This window comes from Copidosoma floridanum, unplaced genomic scaffold (assembly GCF_036245765.1).
Source record: "Copidosoma floridanum isolate Cflo_tuat_1 unplaced genomic scaffold, Cflo_Japanese_pri ptg000021l, whole genome shotgun sequence".
Classification (NCBI taxonomy): domain Eukaryota; kingdom Metazoa; phylum Arthropoda; class Insecta; order Hymenoptera; family Encyrtidae; genus Copidosoma; species Copidosoma floridanum.
In genome coordinates this window covers 30,989,889-31,010,368 of record NW_028321898.1, presented here as the reverse complement: position 1 = coordinate 31,010,368, position 20,480 = coordinate 30,989,889, and the positions used below count along the sequence as shown (strand labels likewise).

Below are 20,480 nucleotides of genomic sequence, written 5' to 3'. Positions count from 1 at the left end.
TTCAAGTCTCACTTTTTGCGGAAGTGCGCGATTAAAGTCAACATTAGTATACAACAAGCGTCTTGTCAGCCATCAATTAAAAGCCCGAAGGTTCTCAATCTCGTTTCTATCGCAAATGGCACCGCTTTCGATAGAAAAAGGTACAGCTTTCTTCCACTCGCGGCGTACGGTCCCTCCCTGCTTTCAGAAGCCATCGGTGAAAATGACGAAACGAACGAGAGCAAAGTGTAAAATCGGCGCTACTATTATGTCAAACCACCCGCGCACGGGTATAATAATCCCAAGTGTATACTTATCGCGCGTTTTGTGCAACAATCTCGAATCAATTTCGCTGCCCCCCCCCCCTGGCAATCACAGAGAAAATACCGCAGATATTTTATTGTATTCGGGCGCGCAAAGTACAAGCTTTCTAAGTTTTGCGGAGAAATTCATTATCATCCTTGGCTACAGGCGCGTACCTTGTATACATCGACGAAAAATTCGCCGCAACCAGCGATTCGCGCTATATTTTTTTTTTTTTTTTTTTTTTTTTTTTTCAGTGTACATACCAGGCGTGTGAAGAAAAAATGTTTTCTCCCGTGCATATATTATACATGGAGGAATGATTGTTCTACATGCTAGTCGGCGTTTCGTAATGTGTACACACACTGTGCGTATATATATATACAAAAGTTATGGAAGTACCTATACTTGGTGTAGATCAGTCGAAAGCGGAGCTGTTGGAGTGTAAATCATTTAAAAAAAGAAAGGGATGAACAGGGACAATACACCGTACATGTGTACGGCGTTGCTGTGCTCCATGCAAACAAAAATTAAATAGAAAGTCCGGTGGGGCATACTTTTGAGTGGCATTTTGGGCCAATTGATGGTTCCTCTCTGTCTAGGTGGAAGGCAAACATAATACAACTTGCGAAACGTGTGTGCACTTAATCGTATAATTGGTTTTTACCCGTTGCGTAAGCGTGGGTACGCAAAAGAATGAATTTTTCGGCCGTTCCGTCATCGATATGTGCAGAGTCGAGAGAAGTATATAATTATGCGATGTGATAGCGATGAGAAAAGGAAACACATCGGACAACTTTCTCGATTCCGTCTTCGATCAATCAATCGCGTTACTTTCGGGTCTCGGGTTAAAACCATCCGGTAATTGACTTGAAATTCGCCACGCAATGATTCCCCGTCCATGCGTACAAATACAGGACTATTTTGAGGAATAATAAAAAAAAAACAAAGATAAAGATAAGAGAATTAAAGCAGTCTCGACGAGTGAGAAAGGCCTTACGACGATTAGCGTGACCCAAACAGTAATGACTATAAGCGAGTGTGCAAGTTTGCAGTACATACATATGTATACATGGTTTAAATACGTGTACAGTGGATTATTAAATTTGTTTCTCGGAGAGGTTTGATGTAAAAAGGGATCATGTGAAGTACTATTTCAAAAAATAAGTATAGGCGCTGACTGTAAATTATACAAAGCATAATCATCCCAAGTATACCATTATGGCTATTAGATTTCATATGTATATCCTATATATTAACTTTTCTATACTGTCACGAAACCATCGCTGCTTTAGTGTTGGTGAGAAAAATGTATTAAATATAAATTAAGAGTAAACTGTGCTAATAAATACAATATATATCTATAATTAGACTTGTTCAGGGTCACTCGTAGGAGATAATCGGCCGAGACGTACGGAAAAAAAAAAAAAAAAAAAAAAAGAAAGAGAATGTCAGTTTGATATTGTAAAAAGAGGCACGTCTGGCTGTTTAATTCGAGCTCATCTCTGGCAAAGTCTCGGCTCTCCAGCGCAAATCCGCGGTGTCCCCGAAAAATTGTTCATGCAAAAGCCAAGGTAAAAATGGTACCGTAACTATAGCGCCCGTAGCGTCATCCAAATACACACCGTCCTTTTCTTCTTACATCGCGTTCGCGCAATGACACATCTATACATATAGCTTCTCTGTATATATACGTAGTTTTGTACCGTTTGACCGAAAAAAATGTTGCAACATTTTCCAACACAAGGTTCAAATGTGTGCACTTTTCGGAGATTGACGTACACGTGAGCGAGGAAGAAGAAGAAGAAGAAGATTTTCATTTAATTGCCGGTTTGTGGCTCTACTGCTTATATGCAGGTGGATCTTATACATATATATCTTTACAGGTATAAGTTATACGTGTGTCTCTTGTGTTGGGAGAAGAAGGATCGTGCAAAGGTAATTTTACGTGCAGGTCGATGCAGAAAAAAAGTGTCTTGGCAAAGCAAATTTTTTTATTTCTGGTCGCTAATCGAGTGATATTATAATAGCATTGTCGCTCATCAACGTAGGTCGGGTCGTTTAGGGAGACAAACTTAAAATCTCGTACTTGGTAAGTATTGGGATTAAGTATAATGAGGGTATAGAGTTACGAGCGAGCAATAGAATAATGCTGTGTAAGTATGTATAATATATATATATATATATCCTCTGCCCCGTTATACATCTTAATATAGGTATACGTCTGTTGTTGTTGTAGCTTTCACACGATCGCCGGCTTCTTTTGGTACAAATAATAATGGATGGTCAGTGGGTCATTACATGGGAAACGACGTTCAAGGACGCGCCTTCTTTGTTTTCCTTATTTCAAAGTGCCCCGTGAGAGGATATTATATATGGGCATACCGATAGATGTGCCCATACGGCCGACGACTGTCTGTGCGTGTTTTATGTACAAAAGTGTGTGTTTTGACATTGGTGTTTTACACGCGATAGAAATTTTTCAAAAGAATGTCTCAATCGCGTTGAATATCAAAGGATATTTGCTTACGGCATGCCCGAGTGCCAAAGGGTTCGTTAGAAAAAAAAAAAAATGTATGGATCCGTGGCAACGTGTGTTTTTGTTTTTTAATACCATTTTTTTATTGTCAATTGAAGCTGAACAAATATTGGTAAACGATTGGAGGCCCACAAGACTCTGTGTCCAGGATAAATTTGTTTTTTTTTTTTTTTTTTTTTTTCGTATACACAATCTTTACTAAATTTTAACGATGAACGTGTTGGTTTTTTTTTTTTTTTTCAGCAATTTCATAAAAAAAAAAAAAGGAAAGAAAAAAGAAGTCCGTAACAAGTTCGTTAAACGTAACGTATTTCTCCGTGTGTTTGGGTTACGTTGGAAAATAATATTGTTAGAAAGTCCGAGGATATCATCGTCGTTTACGTCAGCAACTCGATGTGTGCACTGCGGAGGGCGACGATCATTAGCTTCCTTCTCTTAAAAATGACTTTTTTGCGGCTTTCCGCTTCCTTCGGTGCATACTTATTATTTATCGCGTGCTTTTCTTTTTATGCATGTACATGTATATATATACACTATACGTACGACATACGAGTCTGCACTTTTACGTCTGCGAGAAAGTGTGAGTATATATATTGTGAATGACGAGTAATTAAGTTTAAACGAGAGACAGAAGTTTGAGCAAAACGAGTTTGCATGGGAGGGATCATCTGTTGGTTTTTCACTGGCACTTGATTACTTTTCTAATATTTTTTTTCAATCAACGAGTTGCATGAAATTTATGGAAAATTAAATGAAAAGCAAATCACCGAACTTGTATAAATTTTTCATTGTTTCTGACAACGTATGAACTCTAAAACGTATCCAACGAAAGAATGTCACAATTATTGACATCATCGTATTTTTAAAAATAGCGGAATTATCTCGTTCGTCTACTGCGCACGCGCGTCCCCGGCAAGTATAAATAGCGGTTAAATTCAAAATACAAGAATACGCGAAAACTTCTGTAAAATCTCTTAAACACTTTACGAGAAGAACTTTACAGTAAAAAATGTCAAAGAAATTTAAAAAGCATAAACTATGTACTTGAATTGCCAATATAAAATAAAACCGTCTGATCGTGTACCGGTGGAAATTTCTAATATTTATTATCATAAACAAAGAAGCAGACGAATTCTCTGTATCCATGGTAACGGGCCTGGGTCAAATGTCAAAACCTCGGAGATCAAGAGTTGATTAAATTTGTCAACCAATGAAAAATTAATAAATATTGTAATAGTCGCAGAAAATTCAGGTATGCTCTTTAATTTAATTGTTCTCGCGAAACCTCGTCACAGATATAAATAGTAACCGCAGCGTATATCGAAATAAGCATCATACATGACACCCTTCAATCCAATCTCCGATCTGTAGTAGATCACATATATTAAAAATCGCGAGCCTCTAATCAATCTCGTAAGATTAATCATTCCCTATAAGAGGATCACTATCTCATGTACGACTTTACTTTCCTGCTACACATAGCTGGAGAGTATAGAAATTCGAAGATTAGAAATCGATAATATCGTGTACTTATAGGTCAGGAAGTATAAGAGGCCGTGGGTGTTGAAATATTTCGTGACGATAAATTTGCAGGCCCATAAGCAAGAGGAGGAAGAAGAAGGAGGAGGGCATGACAAACCACACGTTCGGTCTGGGTCTGGGCCTCTTCGTCTTGCTGATTATTTGGGTACTAGCTGGCTTGGTATTCCTGGTGTCTTTGCGCATCGAGCAGAGAATCGGTGCCGTTGCTTTGGCTGTCGCTGCTATTATTACCATTGTGCTTGTCAGTGTACCTCGTGCACCCGAACATCCCGTCCCTCATGAAAACAAGGTATATATCTTAAATGCAAAGTTGGTGCTTTTCTCTGTGTGTGTGTGTGTGTAGATAATGATAAAGAATTATCTCTCTGTTGCCTGACAGAGCTTCTAATTGCTTTTTTTTTAATTTCAATTTAAATCTTTTTGTAGTTGTTATGTAAGGCCGGAAAAATTTGTATAAATCGGACGAATGGATTTATTTTTATTTATAGTAACTCATTATACGATATCCTCACTACGTGTGAATCATTGTTGTTTTTAACTGATACCTAATAGTTTTTCATCCGGTAGTCGAACAGTATTCTGTATTTAGTGGTCCTAAAACATTTTATTGTGAAATAAATGCACAGCAGAAAGGTTAATTACTCTCCGATTTATTTTAATACTCAAAGATAGTACTTATTCAGGTAAAAATTGTTTTTCTGTTTCAGCCCTACGATCACTTCTTCATTTGGCGTTTGATTACTACTATTTTGTTGGGTGCTTCAGCTGTAGTTGCAATCGTGAGTTACTTCAAACTTGGACTTATGGAAGTTGCTAGACCACAGAGAATTAAAAACTGGGTTTTTTAAATAGTTTCTAAAATACTTTAGAGGCCTTTAAAGCTCAAAACACTAGACCATATGCCTTACTTATAAAAGACAAGACAAAAATTAGTTGAAAATGTTGTCCACTGTGAGAAGACTGTTTCAAGTTTCCTCTAGAGGAATATCACTCTTAAGCAGAGCAAATAAAAAGTTTGATATTAATGACAACAATGAGTTTGTAGACAAAGTTATGAACAGTGATGTTCCAGTTATAGTCAACTTTCATGCAGAATGGTGTGACCCTTGTAAAATACTTACACCAAAGCTAGAAGAGATGATAGGGCCAATGGATGATCTCAATCTTGCCATAGTTAATGTGGAATTGAATCCTGAATTGGTGCACACATTTGAAGTGAAGGCTGTTCCTGCTGTGATTGCTATATCAAATGGCTTAGTAGTTGACAAATTCATTGGCTTGGTAGAAGCTGATATGATAGATAATTTGGTAAAGAAGTTAACAAATGGCCATCATCCACCTGATAAACAGGACAGTGCAACTTAATGATTAACTAAAACAGTGATATGTTCGTGGGCAAGTTGTATTGTATATACCTTCAGATTCACAAAGCACCCATGAACTAAAATTTTTTTTGTAAAATATAGATGTTTTCAGAAATCGTGACTCGATAGTTTTCTAAAGCTAATGTGTTTAGATAACTTTTATTGAATAAAGGTACTATTTGTATCTTATTTTGCCTATGCCTGAGATCAACTCATTGATTTTCTACGATTTCCATAGTAAAATAATAAAGAAATTGTTTCTTTTTAACTTAACTTTATGTGATTAATTTATATTTATAATATTTATATTCAAATCAAATGTTTATTATCTGCGTGTTAAAACGTGCACTCGGTTATAGTACATAATGCTTAAATGCCTTTGTATACATGAAAAAAAATCACCAAGAGACTAAAAAAATTAATATTATATGTCAAACGACAAATTATGTATGGTGAAATGTATGGAAAATAAAAAAAGGTGAAGTTTTTTTTTAAAAAAGTAACGTGTTTTTATTCATCATCAATATTTTTTCCATAGTAATAACTTGTATCGTTAACCATTAATAGAATTCTCTGGATCATGTTCCTATGGTATATTATAATTACAAACGTCATCAGTTTGCGCAACTATTACAAAACAAAACATTTTCTTTTTAGTATAAGTTACATTATTTTACCTCTAATTTTCATTACTGTAAAATTAGCACCAGAACTTTTGGTGTATTAACTATAACAACATCAACATGTTTAATTTAAAAATGTTGCCTAAATAAGCGTCTACTACGTGTACTTTTATTAGGTATTTTTGTTTCGGGCAGAAAACACGAATGGATGAAAAAAAGTGGCAGTGAACAAGTTAGCATAAGTGTATTTGTGAACAATTACGTGCGTAAGGATTGACAAAGATTAAATTTTTTTTTTTTTGTTACTCATTTTTACGTAAAAATGCAAAAGATCAACAAAAAAATTCCTCAAAACTGGAATGTTGCATCTAAATTATACTAATTTAAAGTATACTAAATAAGGGGAGACTTTTCCGCCACCAAAGAGTAACCCGTCGAGGCTGCTCCGTTAGGAGTTAGAGGAAAGGATAAAATTAAAATCATAAATGGTGTTCGGGTATACCCGTGAAAGCCTTAAAAATTGTGTAATAGGTGGAGTTAAATCGATTTAAAAAAATTTTCATTAGACAGTTCATTAAAAACGATTGAACCAGTATATATCAAAAGTTCTGGTGCACGGCTCTGTACGTCGTAAATGATTTGTATGCCACAGCATTCAAACGATTAAGACTCGTACTTAACTGTACATGTAGAGATAGACCTAAAAAAATGAAACCCTCAAAAAATCATGGTACTGTAGCCACAACTCTTTAGCAGTTTACTAATAAATTTTTAAGTTTGGCTCTTCAATGATTTTTCGGTAAAACAAATTTTAATACATACGTACAGCATACTAGTGCCGTTCACGATCCTTGGCACGACAGCATATTACAGTTATTTTTACTCGTATCGTTAGTTCTCGGAAGTTTTAGCGTTATTAGGAGTTGGCGAATCGTTGAAAAAACCAAAATTTCGTTAAGTACAAATTTTTTTTTTTCAAATAAAGCGCTCTGTAAAACTTATACGTAATTATAAAGATTGTATACACTTGTATAACGGTACGTAAGTTACACGTTTTGTATTTCCATAAGAATACGTGGTAATTTTTCCTTTTTTTTTTTTGTATAAAAACAGTGACGACTCTGCATAAATATATAATATATGACTGTAAATGGATAAAACGTAAATGATATTGTGTAACTTTTTGATCATTTGTAATAAACTTTCAATAAATTCTCAAAGATCTAATGTATAAATAATCGCATACACATCTATATACGCATATATATCACAACGACAAATTTCATATCGTAATTAATGCGCAAAATTATAGATAAATTTTTTTTACAAGCAATTAATTAGATTCACAGACAATCGATCATTTAAACGTACCCCTCTCCCCGTTCCTCCTTAATTTCAACATAAAGAGCGATAGTTTTTTCTAATATACACGAAAATATCTATATGTAACGAGTCTTGATGATGAACAAGCAGCCAAGTAAATCACTAAGTATAGAGATCTTAGGCATTTTTCTTGTATTAGACATGAACAAAATAAATAATTCTCAGCGTTTTCAAACATTTACATTTTTTTTTTCCTCCGTCGAGTCAGACTTTACTGTTCTCTTGGCAGCGAGCAGTACAAGTACTTGCGTGTGTATGTCAGCAGTTTAAAAGACTAGCTAATTTTTTTTATAATATACATAAATAGTATTTATAATAACTAATGGAGTTGCTAGTAGTATCTATTTATATTTTTGTTTAATCAGTCAGGTGTCGGCTTGTTTTGTTTTTCCGCCACAACACCGTCGTATATAAGGCCATGTGTGTTGTAAGTTTACAGCTTACATTTGCGTGTTTTTTTTCATTGAAGTAAGATCGAACGATCAGTACAACCTATATCAATTCATTGACAAACTCGTAGGTTGTTGATATTCTTTTTTTTTTTTGTTTGGTTTTCTTTACTTTTTTGCCTATTTACCCGAGAATAGCAACAAATTTTTTAAAGCAGACAATCAACATTTTATTTTTATCTGAAATTTATGTTGGAATAACCGTAAATTCATCGATAATTCTGACCGAAACACACTTATGGCTTGAAATTGTAATACAATGCTGAATAAAATAAAGTAATCATTGATGACTGTGCGTTTGAGGGGATACGAAAATTACTAATAAGATATTTCTAAAAAAAAAAAACATCAGTTTTAAGTAACAATTAGTTTATGTACAACCAATTCCACTTTTGACGCATGAAAAATATAACACGTTCTTTTTTTTTTTTGAAGCACCGATATGTCTCGCTGTACTTTTCCGTTTATCTATTTTACATGTTTGTTAGAACAACATTATCAATCTTTACAGCAGTTTTTGTTTATTTACAAATCGATTTTGTTCCATTACGTTGACTTTAAAAAAAGTAACAAAAGTATAGAAAATCGCAATTATCTATCTGTTATTTACAATATTCGAACGGCAATTAATAATTATCATCCTCGGAATAAAATACATCTGACGCACGCACACACACACACGCACACACACACCTATATAGCTGTATATATAAATATTTCCCTGAATCCACGATAAACATTTTTTAAGGAATTTTATATTACACTATGGTACAAGATTTTGGTGTTGGCAGCATCAATCGTGGCAAAAAACTTTCATGCGTTATGTTAGCTGCTGATGATTTTAACACTAACTTAATTATTTTACATTTACCCGTATTTACATAGCTGACGAGAATGTCTCGCTTTTTATAACAAAAAATTAAACCAACTTTTTATTCTACGTTTAGCTCGTCTGACAAAAAAAATCTTTATAACTCTTCAAAAATTTAATAGAAAGTAAAAAAAAAAAAAAAAAAAATACAATATCATGGAAATTCGATCAACTTTTGTTAATATCACAAGAAAATATTTTTTCCAGACTTTAAAATAATAATAAAAAAATAAAAGAAAAGTTACTTACTGGAAGATGAATGGTACGACTGAGAATTAAAATTAGTTTTTGCTAAAAATCACATTGCCACAGATAACAATGGTGATCCAGGAAAAAAAAAATCCACTTCTCGATCACCTTTTGTCACACGATAAACCGTGTTATTGCACGAGTACTTTCATAAATAAATAAATAAACACTAGACCTCTGCGCCGAGATCTCTCACACCTTGCTCTGCAATCGGCACATACTTATCATCAATGCGAACGAGTAGCACAACCTTGTCGACGTGAGATCGGTGATTGGGATCGCGATGGTTGGGCAACCACCTGTGCACAACGCAGCCTTCCATACCATTGCGCGGACTCCAGTTGAGCCAACCAGATCGTCCACCCATCTGACGCATTCGTTCGTCCGGCCAGTAAACATCGATTGGCCGGTTCAGATTTATTGAATCGTACACTGCGTTCTCGTCCGTTATCTGAAAAAAAAAAATACATACATGTTCACTTTACACTTACTCCAACGTTTTAAAGGGAATCGGAAAATCAAAATCTACAAAGACACTTGCCCTAACTCTTTGGAGCACTTCTTCTTTCTCAAGCTTAGAACTGAAACTGGTTTCATTCTTCGTCTCGGGCTTGAGGTCACTGCTATTGAGAAGACCTGCGAGACTAGCGAGCGTTGAACTGGTTGGCTTACCCATTGAGGCGAGCGAGCCTCGACAGTTAGCCGCGACTGAGCTGGTATTTCCCCGACCTAGTGAACCTCTACCCGGTAAGCCGACTATTTGACAGCCCGATTCCATGGATTGAGAACCCGACGTATTGTGTCCCGACTGATTGTACCCTATTAGCAAAAATATTAATCGTTGAGCAATCCAGTAAAAAAAAAAAAATGTCGAGTGTGATGACAAGCCAACAAAATCTTGACAAACCTGTATGTACGTTGTAAGTTGTCATGGAATAAACTCCTTCATTACCAAATCCACCGTCATCGTGAGACCCCGTACCACCAGATGAACATCCTTGGCCACATTTTTTTCTAAGCCTGACAATACGAAAAACCATTATTAATAAAAACTAACTTAGCTCACAACGCGCGTCGATTGAAAAATGTTTGGATTAATTTTGTACCTTCTCCAAACGCGCAGAATGTTATCTCTGATGGCGTTGAGACTTAGAGGGCCGCCAACTATCGAGCAAAGCTGTTGGTTTGTTTCGGCGTAACTAGTTGTTAGAGGCGATACGTATATGGGATAACCGATAGGCTGATCGCACGAGCTGTTAATGATATTGCGTAGGGCTTGCTTTGCATTTTGTATTGAACCTCGTTCCGGATTTCGATTCCGCAAGTACACCTAAAATACATTGCAATTGTTTAGAAATTGTCAAAAAGTAGTTTTATTGTTCATTATAACGCATAGGCATACCAATTCCTGTTGCTGACCAGCCCATAAGCCCCGAACACATTCGCGGTTCATTTTTATGACACGAAAGCTAAGGAACCGCTTGTTTAGCATAATAACTTTGTACTCGTCCATACCTTCATCCATTACCCGCCTTAAATTAAAAAAAAAAAAAAAAAAAAAAAGTTATAATTCAAAGTCAAAATCCAAGAGATCAAGGCATTTTTATTTTAACAAGCTATACCTTAGAGCCAAAAGGCTTGGTGCGCCACTAAGGATAGCGTTCCTCCAAAGAGGGTCGGCCTCGTGGCTAATGACGATATTTCGATCGTGATTGTCAATGGCATTGTAGAGCGCTAACGCCTCTTCGTATGTTTCGGGACTCATGAAATGATCCTGATGGAGTTTTAGGGCCATACGGACGCCCTTAGCTACGACACTGCGCAATAATGCTACATCGTGTAGGACCCACTCATCGCGAATCGATGTTATCCGAAAGTCGCCTGAAATATCGAAGTGTTGCTAGTTAACAATCATTTTGTTAACAGTAATAATAATAGTATTCACCTTTAAAAAGAGCGTGTAGGCCGTAGAGAAAAAACTCAACACTAGAAACTGTATTGTGAGAAGCCGCTCCAAGTACGCGTCTTCCCAGTAGACTCAAAGATAAACAGAGTGATACAAGGCACGAGTCTCGGGATTTCTCTAGAGTCTGTAATTTTTAAGAAAAAATTTAGCACCTCAAATGCGTTAATTTTCATGGATTTATTATGAAAAGCGATTTACTTCATCCTGTTTCGATGCACAAAACTGTATCCAATCCAAGTAAACATTGCAAAAACTACTTCTAGTAATGCCACTGGCTCGAAAATCAAAGTCCTCGTCAATGTTCATATTGAACACTGGATCTAGATCCACAAAATTTTTATCCAACGTTTGCTTCAGCGCATCGAATATATCCTTATTTTCAAGCCATTGCTTGAGCTTTGGTGATTTTACAGCGTAAAAAATAATACTCTTTACGTAGTAGGTAACTAAAACTTTGCGAAAATCGAAAACCTGTAGCATCGAAGCCGCAGAATTATCTGATATCGAGTAACCCTCCAGAACATATTTCGAGCTCGCAACTTCCCAGGCCAACCATCGCTGGCTGTAAAATTGAAAAAAAAAAAAAAAAAAAAAAAAATTGATTCTAAGCAATCAAAATTCCACAAAAAAACTTTTTACGAACAAAGTATTACCTGAACGCCGCATTGACGCTAAGCACATGTGAAGAATGACCCATCTCGCAACAACAGCAGTTGTCGTTATCCTCGATTCCCTCGGAGATGGCTTCGACTTCTCGCTGCTGACAATATGTGCCACGAAACTCGAGTCCACGCAATTGAAACGTCACAAGACCGTTCCCTAGCTGGACCACGTGCACCAGACAGTTCAGATAGTCCGAGGCGAGAAGAAAACAGTCGCCCTGCTCAACCGCGCCCCAACGACCCAGCGCTAGATCACCGTACAAACTGTGCTGCAACGAGTGCGTCAGCTGCTCGTAGAAGATCGAATTAAGATTGTTGTCGTCAGCGCCGAGATTACGCTCGAGGTGCAGCGACATACGCGTGTTGGAGTGGTCCACCCGTCTAGTCTTATAATCTCTCTCCCAAAACTTGACGGGCCTCACGTACGAGCTGATGAATATCGCACTCCCAAGTAACGGATTGAGCGGGGCGCTTAGCACAGCTGAGATACCTGCTTGCAAGAACAGCATCGCCGAGTGTGGCACAGAAAACGGCTGAGCGAATGCATGAAATGCACTGCCCCACGTGATCTGCCAGGGCGCGATGTAGGTGACGATGAACTGTATTTTGAGGTAGAGCTCGTGTATCTTGGCGAAAGCGATGGCGGTGACGACAAAGTCGATGAGCAGAGACTCTGTGCGCTCGTGAAAGTCGTTGCGAAAGAGCAGATCCGCAAAGATGAGGACAAGGTAGCGATTTGAAGGGTCCGAGTAGGTAGAGCGCAAGGCTTTCAGGCCGCAGGTGGCGATGATGATGGCACCCATGCTGGATCCGTAATTTTTGCTGATCGTTCCGGCGCACTCGGTTATTACACTGAGAAACAGTATTGGGTAGAGGATGTTGCGCTCAAAGAAACACAGGATAACGTAGAGTTTTTCGAACCACATTATTCTCACTGGCTCTTTAACTGTAATTTGAAAACGAAACAAAACAAAAAAAGAAAAATTAAAATATGAGTTTGATGGTAAAATGTTAAAAACAACTAATGGTTTAATTTACCCTCGAATTGTGCGTACTCGTAACTTCGTAGAACCGGCCTTGCTAAACACAGCCATGGCAGTTGCTTCCTCAGTTGAGGCATAACGTAGTGAAGCAGAAAACCTAGAATACCGGTGAACGTCCTAAGAAAAGTGTAGATATCGGGTTGAAGGGCAGTAAAGACGGTAGAGGCGTGAATGGCAAATGACAGGATTCCAACGACCGAGCACGCAATCACGTCGTTTTTTAACCGAGCTTTGACTGTTGATCTCAGCTTTTGAGGCAGTAGATCGACGAGATCGGAGTCAGAAACCGTATCATTTACAACGATCTTCATGTGTTTCTTTTTGGCCTTGGAAGTATTGGATTTTGGGGTGGACCGTCGACCGGAAGAAGTTGTACGTTCTCGTTTGGGCGAAGGATCGCGTCGCGCTGTTCCTTGCTGAGCCTGTGACGTGTTCTCGATCACTTGAACTGGCTTCTCCCCGGAGTACGTTTGCGGCAATATATTTGATTTCACGATATCCCAAATAACGCTTGGGTCCGACGAGGATCTGCTGAGGTGGTATGAGACGGCTACCAAAAGACCCAAAAAAATCGAGAATAATATGTGTTGGGTCGCATTGGCCTCGACCAGTGCACCGTAAACAAAACCAGAGAGTACAAGTGCTGTGACTACGCTGCGAAAGAGGCAATAGATGGACGAGACTAGACTGGTGGTGGCGTTACCGCCGAATATGTGTATGTCGATGTGCTCGCAAAGGTACATTAGGAACGTGTTGATTTGAGGGAATAGGCCGAGCGAAAAGACGACCGGAAAGAAGAGCAGGAATATGAGGAGAACGTTGCGCGTTTGGGATATCACGTTGCAGTCAAAGATTTTCATGCCGAATATCTTCTTGTCCGAGCCGCTGTAGCTTTGGAGCGACACATCTAAGATCATGATTATGCTCGTGCACAGGATGAAATATATCGGCCTGAAAGTACACTTAGATTAGTTTCGTATTGGATTCGTGTGATATATTGTGTGAGGGGGGGGGCAATTTAATTGTAAATGCTAAATACCGGGAAAATACGATGATCCGATTGAAGCCGTGAGTTGGCGACGCAGCATCCGGCTGTACGGACTTTAGCAACGAATACTGACAGCCTGCGATCACAAAGCAAAACAGAAATGCAAAGATGTCCTTGTAAAAACCCTGCTGCAATATAAGTAGGCCAAAGCCGGCGACCGCGGCTGCCAGTAGGGTTGCCATCATGGTCTCCAAGAGCGTGAGGTTTCGGTCGAGAAGCGCAAGCAAGGACAGACGATCGAAGCGGACCTTGATGTGTGGCAACTTGCCGATGTACCACTTGTAGTAGTGCCTCGTTGACTTGGGCTTAGGTTGACTGAGTTCCTCAAAGCCTCTGAAGTCGTTGATGAAGCGATTCCACGATAAATTCTCTTGATGCACGGGTAGCGTGATTAACGGCATCTGTAAATACTTTAAGCCAGGTAACGATACTCGGACGGGGGGGGGAGGGGTATGAAAAAATTGTGGTACGAATTTATGTGTCCTAACCTGATTGGGTGGAGGAGGTTCGCTGGGAGTGCTGTTGGACAGCATGCTCACGGAATCAAGATTCCCGAGTAAGCTTTGCAGTCGTCTGTGCCGGTCGGCGAAGTTGTTGAATTGGCAGTAGGGCAATTGCGGCGTTGGCGCTGTGGGACCCTCGTACATTTGAGTACAGATGCCACTCGTCGAGGCAACGATAGCCTGATTCGAGGCGCTCGCCGCTGACGAGCTTGCCTGCAGCGGATTCTGAATCTTTGTTTGACCATTCACGCTGACGCTGCTGTTGCCAATGGCACTGGTGCTACTCCCATGATTGTTATTGTTGTTGTTGATGATGATGTTGTTGTTGTTGATATTGTTATTATTGTTCATGTTGATGTGGTTATTGTTGTTCACTGGAGACGTGAAAGTCTGTATTGTTGGCATCGAGGGAGAATCGAGAATCACTGCGAGACCGGCAGAATTTACCGACGGACTGCTGTAGTTGTTGTTGGAAAGACTCGGCGCGTCATTTATGTCGGACATTGCATAATTGAGGTCGAAACATAGGTTCTGATTCAAATGCTGTCGAAGCAGAGTGTTCAGCAGGCGCTCATTGTGCTCGGGTGGTAAAGAACGAGCTGCCGCCGAGGTAAGGCCTTGCGGTCCGCTGGGCACTGCCGCGGTCATCGCTCCAGGTACTTTTAACGTGGGCGAGTTCTCGTCTATCGTGTACGCTACCCAGCGACCCGTATCGTCTCGAAAGTAATGCACCGGATCTTCGGTTGTGTCTGTGTTTGTCGTTATGTGGTACAGGACATGAGTGAGTGCCAGAAACTCCTGATCCTTAAATACACGAACATGTAGTTTCCTCAGTTTGATTGATCAAGCATGCTACAAATCAAAGTCTAGAATCTCTACTCACCTGATGGGAGGGGTGATTGGTCCGAGGATGCCTCCGTCTCCTGCCGTTCGATCTGTGCAGCCTTTTGTACTTAGACCTCGAGCCCCGAGCCTCGGCAGCTGGCGGCGGTGGTGGTCTTCTCAGGTCCATTGGGTCACCGATCGCTGTCGCAGTAACTTGCCTGCCTGTCTGGAACAACGCAGCTAACAGCGGTGACGAGGGATTTGGCATAATCGGGGCAGGCGGTGATGGAAGCGCGAGTGTTATCAACGAGTCGTTGGTCGGTGTGGCCGGCAGCATGCGTCTGTGCTTAGTCACTTGTAGATTACTCGAGTCGTACTCGATAGGAGCACTGTGGCTCGTGCTTGCACCAGGATTACTGCTGGTAGTCATGCTCGCGCGCTCACGCCTCAACCTGGCCATTATCATCTTTTTCTGCTTCATTTTGGCCATCTGCCGATATCTAGTGATCACAGCATCGGGCGTCGCAGCCACAGCAGCCATGGCCGCGGCTGAGACCACGTTATCCTCGTCATCACCGATTGCACCTGCAGCTATGTCAGTGTTGCCCGCGTCGGTGCTGCTGCTCATATTGTTATTACTACTGCTGCTGCTGGTGTTGTTATTACTGCTACTGTTGTGATTGTTGCTGCTGTTGCTGGTGATGATGGCGTTGAGCCGGGCACGACTTTGCTTGGGTATGGCTCCTTGATGGCGCTTACTGTCCACTTCTGATTGACTGGGAAGCAGTTTGCGCTTGACTTCGTTCTCGAGACTCAGAGTAGTAGTGCTTGATGAACCTGAGTCTGGCTCTTTGCCTTGCAGATCTTATTTGGGAGATACATTTTTTTTACTATACATTGAAAATTTTTGTTTTAATGAAGAGTTTATGTAAAGTACACTATAAAGGAAAGGTCAGTTCACACACAGTATAGCTCTAAAACTATCATATTTACACATAACACAATAAAGTGAAAAAAGAACGATAAAATTTTTGTCGCCTATAGTGTAGGAGACGGTACATATATTCATCTACATAAGGGTGTGAAGATTGTTAGTAAATTTGAAAAAAATCATGGTTGTGTAGTTTTTAACGGGATTCTAGGTAATGATTTGTTTCCATAGATAAAGTTGACTGAGGGCGTGCTAATAACAACTTACAATCTGTACTAGCTGTCTGTATACTATCGGACGCATCTGTATCGTCAGATTTCTGCGAAGTCCATAGTACTGGCAGCATTAATTCAAAACATTCTTGATACCATTTTTTCCATACTTTGACTTATAATAATTTTTTTTTCAGTTTTAAGGTTTACTCAATATACGAGTACTATTGACAAATGAAAAAGAAAAAAACCTGATCTTACTTTTGTTGGTCCACGGTTCGCCTTCACCGTTTTCAAAGAGCCAATCGATGCCAACGATACTGCCCCCGTTAGCCGGCTCCTCTTGCTTCATTTTTTCTTTTCGCCTCTCCTTGGGAGTCTCGCCATCAGAGAGATCCCAACTGCTCTGACTAGTATTGCTCAACTTTCTCTTTGACATCGGCTTTGGTTCTTCCAACAGAGCATCACGCGAATTAGCTGAATCATTGTCGACCGTCGTATCTACAACATACCTGAAATAACAAGGATAACATTATAAATACGATTAATTACATTCATTATTATATTCAAAAAATCATTGATGAATGACCAAACCTTAAATATCTATCATCGTCTTTGCGCATAAGTAACGGGCTGTAGGACTCTTGATTGAAACGACCAGAGCTTTCGGCAGTCACTTGTTCATCGCTCTGCTCGGCTATTGGATGCACGATTTCCGACCCACAACTCAGATATGGCAGCAACTGCAGTTGATATCGTTTTATCGTATTTTGCGGCAAAACCTACGAAGAATCCGATTAAACGTACAAAAACTTGTATTAATAAATTAAATTTTCAAGAAATGTAAAAAACCTACCTTTTTTGAATTAATCATTTCTAAACTCTGAGGGTGCAAGGGTAAATTATTGTCGTCCGTCGGATTAGCGATCTTACTCGATGCTCTGATCGTTTCAAGACTTTGAGGGTGAACGAGTTGATGGTGCGGCATTTTTGAAATGACCTCTAGGGACTGCGGATGCGAGGGGATCTTATTTTTATCCGAATCATCTTTTTTCGAGGATATGATTTCAAGGCTCTGTGGGTGGTCATTGAGCAGCTGAGCTTCCATAGGAATCGAGCTGGAGTTAAGCCTACGCACGCTCTGATTGTATTTCCAGTACTCGAACTCGTCCGCCTGTTCAAGCTCGAGGGAGCTGGTCTGTTTGATTTGGCTCTCTGAACCCGTTTTCCCGAGATTATTCGATTTCGAGTAACGGGTTCTGGAATCCTCTGACGCATGCCGACAGAACTTCCGCGAGGTTGACCTGCTCTTTCCTGCTGATTAAAAATATTTTAGAATCAACAGTTCCTTTTCAACATTCACTTTTCAATTTACTGTTATATAAAAATTGAAATAATTACTGTAAACTTGGTTCCTGTAGATGCTTTGGTCGTGATCCTGCTCCGACACTAGTTCAGCCTCGTGTACATTAATACTAGTGACGATCGGCTTGTTTAACTGGGCAGCCTCCTCTGAACTCTCAGAACTGTTTTTACGATGAATCTCGACCTTTAGATCGATGGTCGAGTTTGGTTTATCTCTCGTGTAATCGGACGTTATGCTATCGGCATCGGCGTTCTGAGCGTTCGGTTCAATGTACGAGTTTCTCGACGAGCACTCCACAGGCGGGGTGTTGGTTTTACCTGACAAACAAACATTCCAATCAATTCTCCGGTAAAAAAATGTAATTAAGGTATCGAGTATTGAAATGTATACAAACCATTCAAGACTTGGAGCTCGATGCCCAAGAAATCGTTATCTTGAGGCTGCTCCCGTCTTTTGGTACGAGAATCTCTCTTCTTCTCGCTCTCGAGCTTTTGCAGGCTGATGTTCTGGTTCGGCTCCTCCAGGCACTCGCTCGTGTCGTAGACCCGATGTAACGCATGATTGATGCACTTGATGGTCCCAAAGAGGAGGATGATCGTCGAGCAGTAGGACAACCAAACGTACAACGACGGCGGAAAATACTTGGGAGGAAAAATGTATTAACTGACTTTGCTTATCTATACTGGCATTTGATCATTTTAGATTTCAATCATGAAGAGGGTGATAAAATGAAAGTCAATAATTAATATTTTTTATGTGAAACTAAAGCTATGGTAATTGAGTGCTTTAATTAATTTTAAACATTGTGTATAAAAAATGTTAAAATTTATATCAACACAACTACTTGAGAAATAAATATTAGAAAAAAGACTTTTAAATGTCAGTAACCATTGAACCATTAGAAACTTGTTATAAATTCATCACCAGTGCAAACGAACTTTTTGCAAAAATAAAGATAACAGAGTGGAAATTAATTAATGTATTTGACTCACAAGATAGATGGTAAAAGGGAGACAGAGCAAAAAGAGCCAAACATAAAGATGAAAGGTGTTGGAGAAAACATCCAGGTGGGGATCATAGAACCAGCCTCCTGTGAGACTTGCCCAGATGCCCTGGCGCAAAATCTCCAAGGTTTGGGAACCCATGCCAGAACTCATCGTTCACCATGTCCCCATTGCTCTGGAACCTTTGAGTGTGCATGCACACGCATTCATGTGAACGTGTACAGCACTTTACACTACTTTTTTAGGCGTTGCTGGAAATAAAACGTTTTTCTTTAATACAAATCATTTTACATTTTAATAATCATAATTATATTTTTGATCGGTTTCATCAACAGAAAAACATGCACAAACACACTTCAACTATTTTAGTTGGATTCACCTTGAATAAACACAGAAAGATATTTAAGACTAAAAAATAAAGCATCTTGGCTCAAAGTATCTAAGTGATCAAATGGATACGATTTCAGTGTCAAGTGCCAAAAAACATGAAAGCTATCTAGGTCATGATTATCAGATTAGACTACCCTAGTTGTCCAGGACTTCCTTAAACATTTGTTGGCATCACAGAATAATTAAACAATCAATTAACGAATTCTTGACTAGTTTGGTGCTCTTAAACTTTAAAACTTCAAAATACCACTGTAACTTCACAATCAACGCTGGAGAGAACTGATAAAAATTAGAACTCATCTACAAACTATTTTTACACACATTTAAATCACCTATAAGAAAAAAATAATAAGTATTTGTTCAAGTGCTTTAAGAAAATTTCCAATCAGATTAAGTCGTGACACATTAAACAAAACACGTAAAAAAAAAATTTTCACAACATTAGTTATATTATGTGCCCTGCATGTAGGTACTTACACTCACTTGACGACAAGTACGTCGCATATTAATCGAGAGTTTAATAAGAAAAAAAAAAGAGAAGTACATAAACGAGGAAAAGAAAGGCAATAAAAGAAGGTAGCTTGCGCGTCATTCGCGTATGTACGAATATAAATAAGATAAGGTATTTGGTACCTACAAAAATACAATCGCACATGTAGGTACTACGAGGGTATACACACTCGACTCCGCTTTGGAGAGGTATAACAATTAGTCACCTTCTTCGTTTAAGTTGCTGCTCAAACGAGAACTTGGCAAACGAAAAATAACAGAGCACAGCACAAAACAATTTTTAATAATATACACTAATACACATATTCAATAAAATATACTCCTTTGGACTTGGTCCTTACTCGTTACAACACCATTGCACTGATCCACGACAAAAGTTTTCGAAATCCTCTCCAGCAGCCTCCAGTCTTCAAGATCGCAAAAATAACAGCAACAGTACTCCTGCAGCCATAGTCATCATAATCATCAACAGCATCGTTGCTTACGATAACAATAATAAATTAATATCGTGGTGCAGGAGTATAGGTAGATGAATAACAGGAGGGGGAATTGTCTCATTGCTATACGTCTGCAACTGCAACCTCCTGCTGCAATCTGCAATACAGAATATACATTGCATATATACATATATATGCTCTCTCTCTCTCTCTTTCTTCTCCAGTCTCCGGGAGGCACACACACGCACACACGGCGCCTGGGCGCGCTCGCTGCACAGCTG

The 20,480-nt window shown here is 39.2% G+C and overlaps 3 protein-coding genes across 4 annotated transcripts; 2 read left to right on the top strand and 1 right to left on the bottom strand.

Moving 5' to 3' along the window:
• Nucleotides 1–4,004: 4,004 nt before the first annotated feature.
• LOC106647783 (transmembrane protein 218) lies at nt 4,005–5,211 on the top strand. Of its 2 annotated transcripts, XM_014364317.2 has the most exons (3): nt 4,005–4,073; nt 4,415–4,652; nt 5,071–5,211. In XM_014364317.2, the coding sequence occupies exons 2-3, from the start codon at nt 4,452–4,454 to the stop codon at nt 5,209–5,211; spliced, it is 342 nt and encodes a 113-aa protein (XP_014219803.1). In that variant the 5' UTR covers nt 4,005–4,073; nt 4,415–4,451. The 2 variants fall into 2 exon arrangements, with proteins under 2 accessions (XP_014219803.1, XP_089450553.1); XM_089594427.1 differs by lacking the exon at nt 4,005–4,073 and having other exon boundaries at nt 4,344–4,652.
• A 23-nt stretch (nt 5,212–5,234) lies between these two features.
• On the top strand, nt 5,235–6,190 carry LOC106647782 (thioredoxin, mitochondrial). Its single transcript, XM_014364316.2, has one exon. The coding sequence runs from the start codon at nt 5,303–5,305 to the stop codon at nt 5,726–5,728; it is 426 nt and encodes a 141-aa protein (XP_014219802.1). The 5' UTR covers nt 5,235–5,302; the 3' UTR covers nt 5,729–6,190.
• A 49-nt stretch (nt 6,191–6,239) lies between these two features.
• pcx (pecanex) lies at nt 6,240–20,270 on the bottom strand. Its single transcript, XM_089594890.1, has 22 exons — nt 20,104–20,270; nt 18,851–19,113; nt 18,253–18,499; nt 17,894–18,175; nt 17,631–17,806; nt 17,349–17,492; nt 17,087–17,274; nt 16,754–17,004; nt 16,548–16,616; nt 15,408–16,213; nt 14,510–15,328; nt 14,013–14,422; nt 12,969–13,924; nt 11,922–12,876; nt 11,467–11,830; nt 11,248–11,392; nt 10,925–11,183; nt 10,705–10,834; nt 10,409–10,632; nt 10,210–10,322; nt 9,844–10,121; nt 6,240–9,753 (listed from the first exon to the last, which is right to left on the bottom strand). Exons 2-22 carry the CDS (start codon nt 19,013–19,015, stop codon nt 9,472–9,474), a joined length of 7,263 nt encoding a protein of 2,420 aa, XP_089451016.1. The 5' UTR covers nt 19,016–19,113; nt 20,104–20,270; the 3' UTR covers nt 6,240–9,471.
• Between the last annotated feature and the right edge of the window lie 210 nt (nt 20,271–20,480).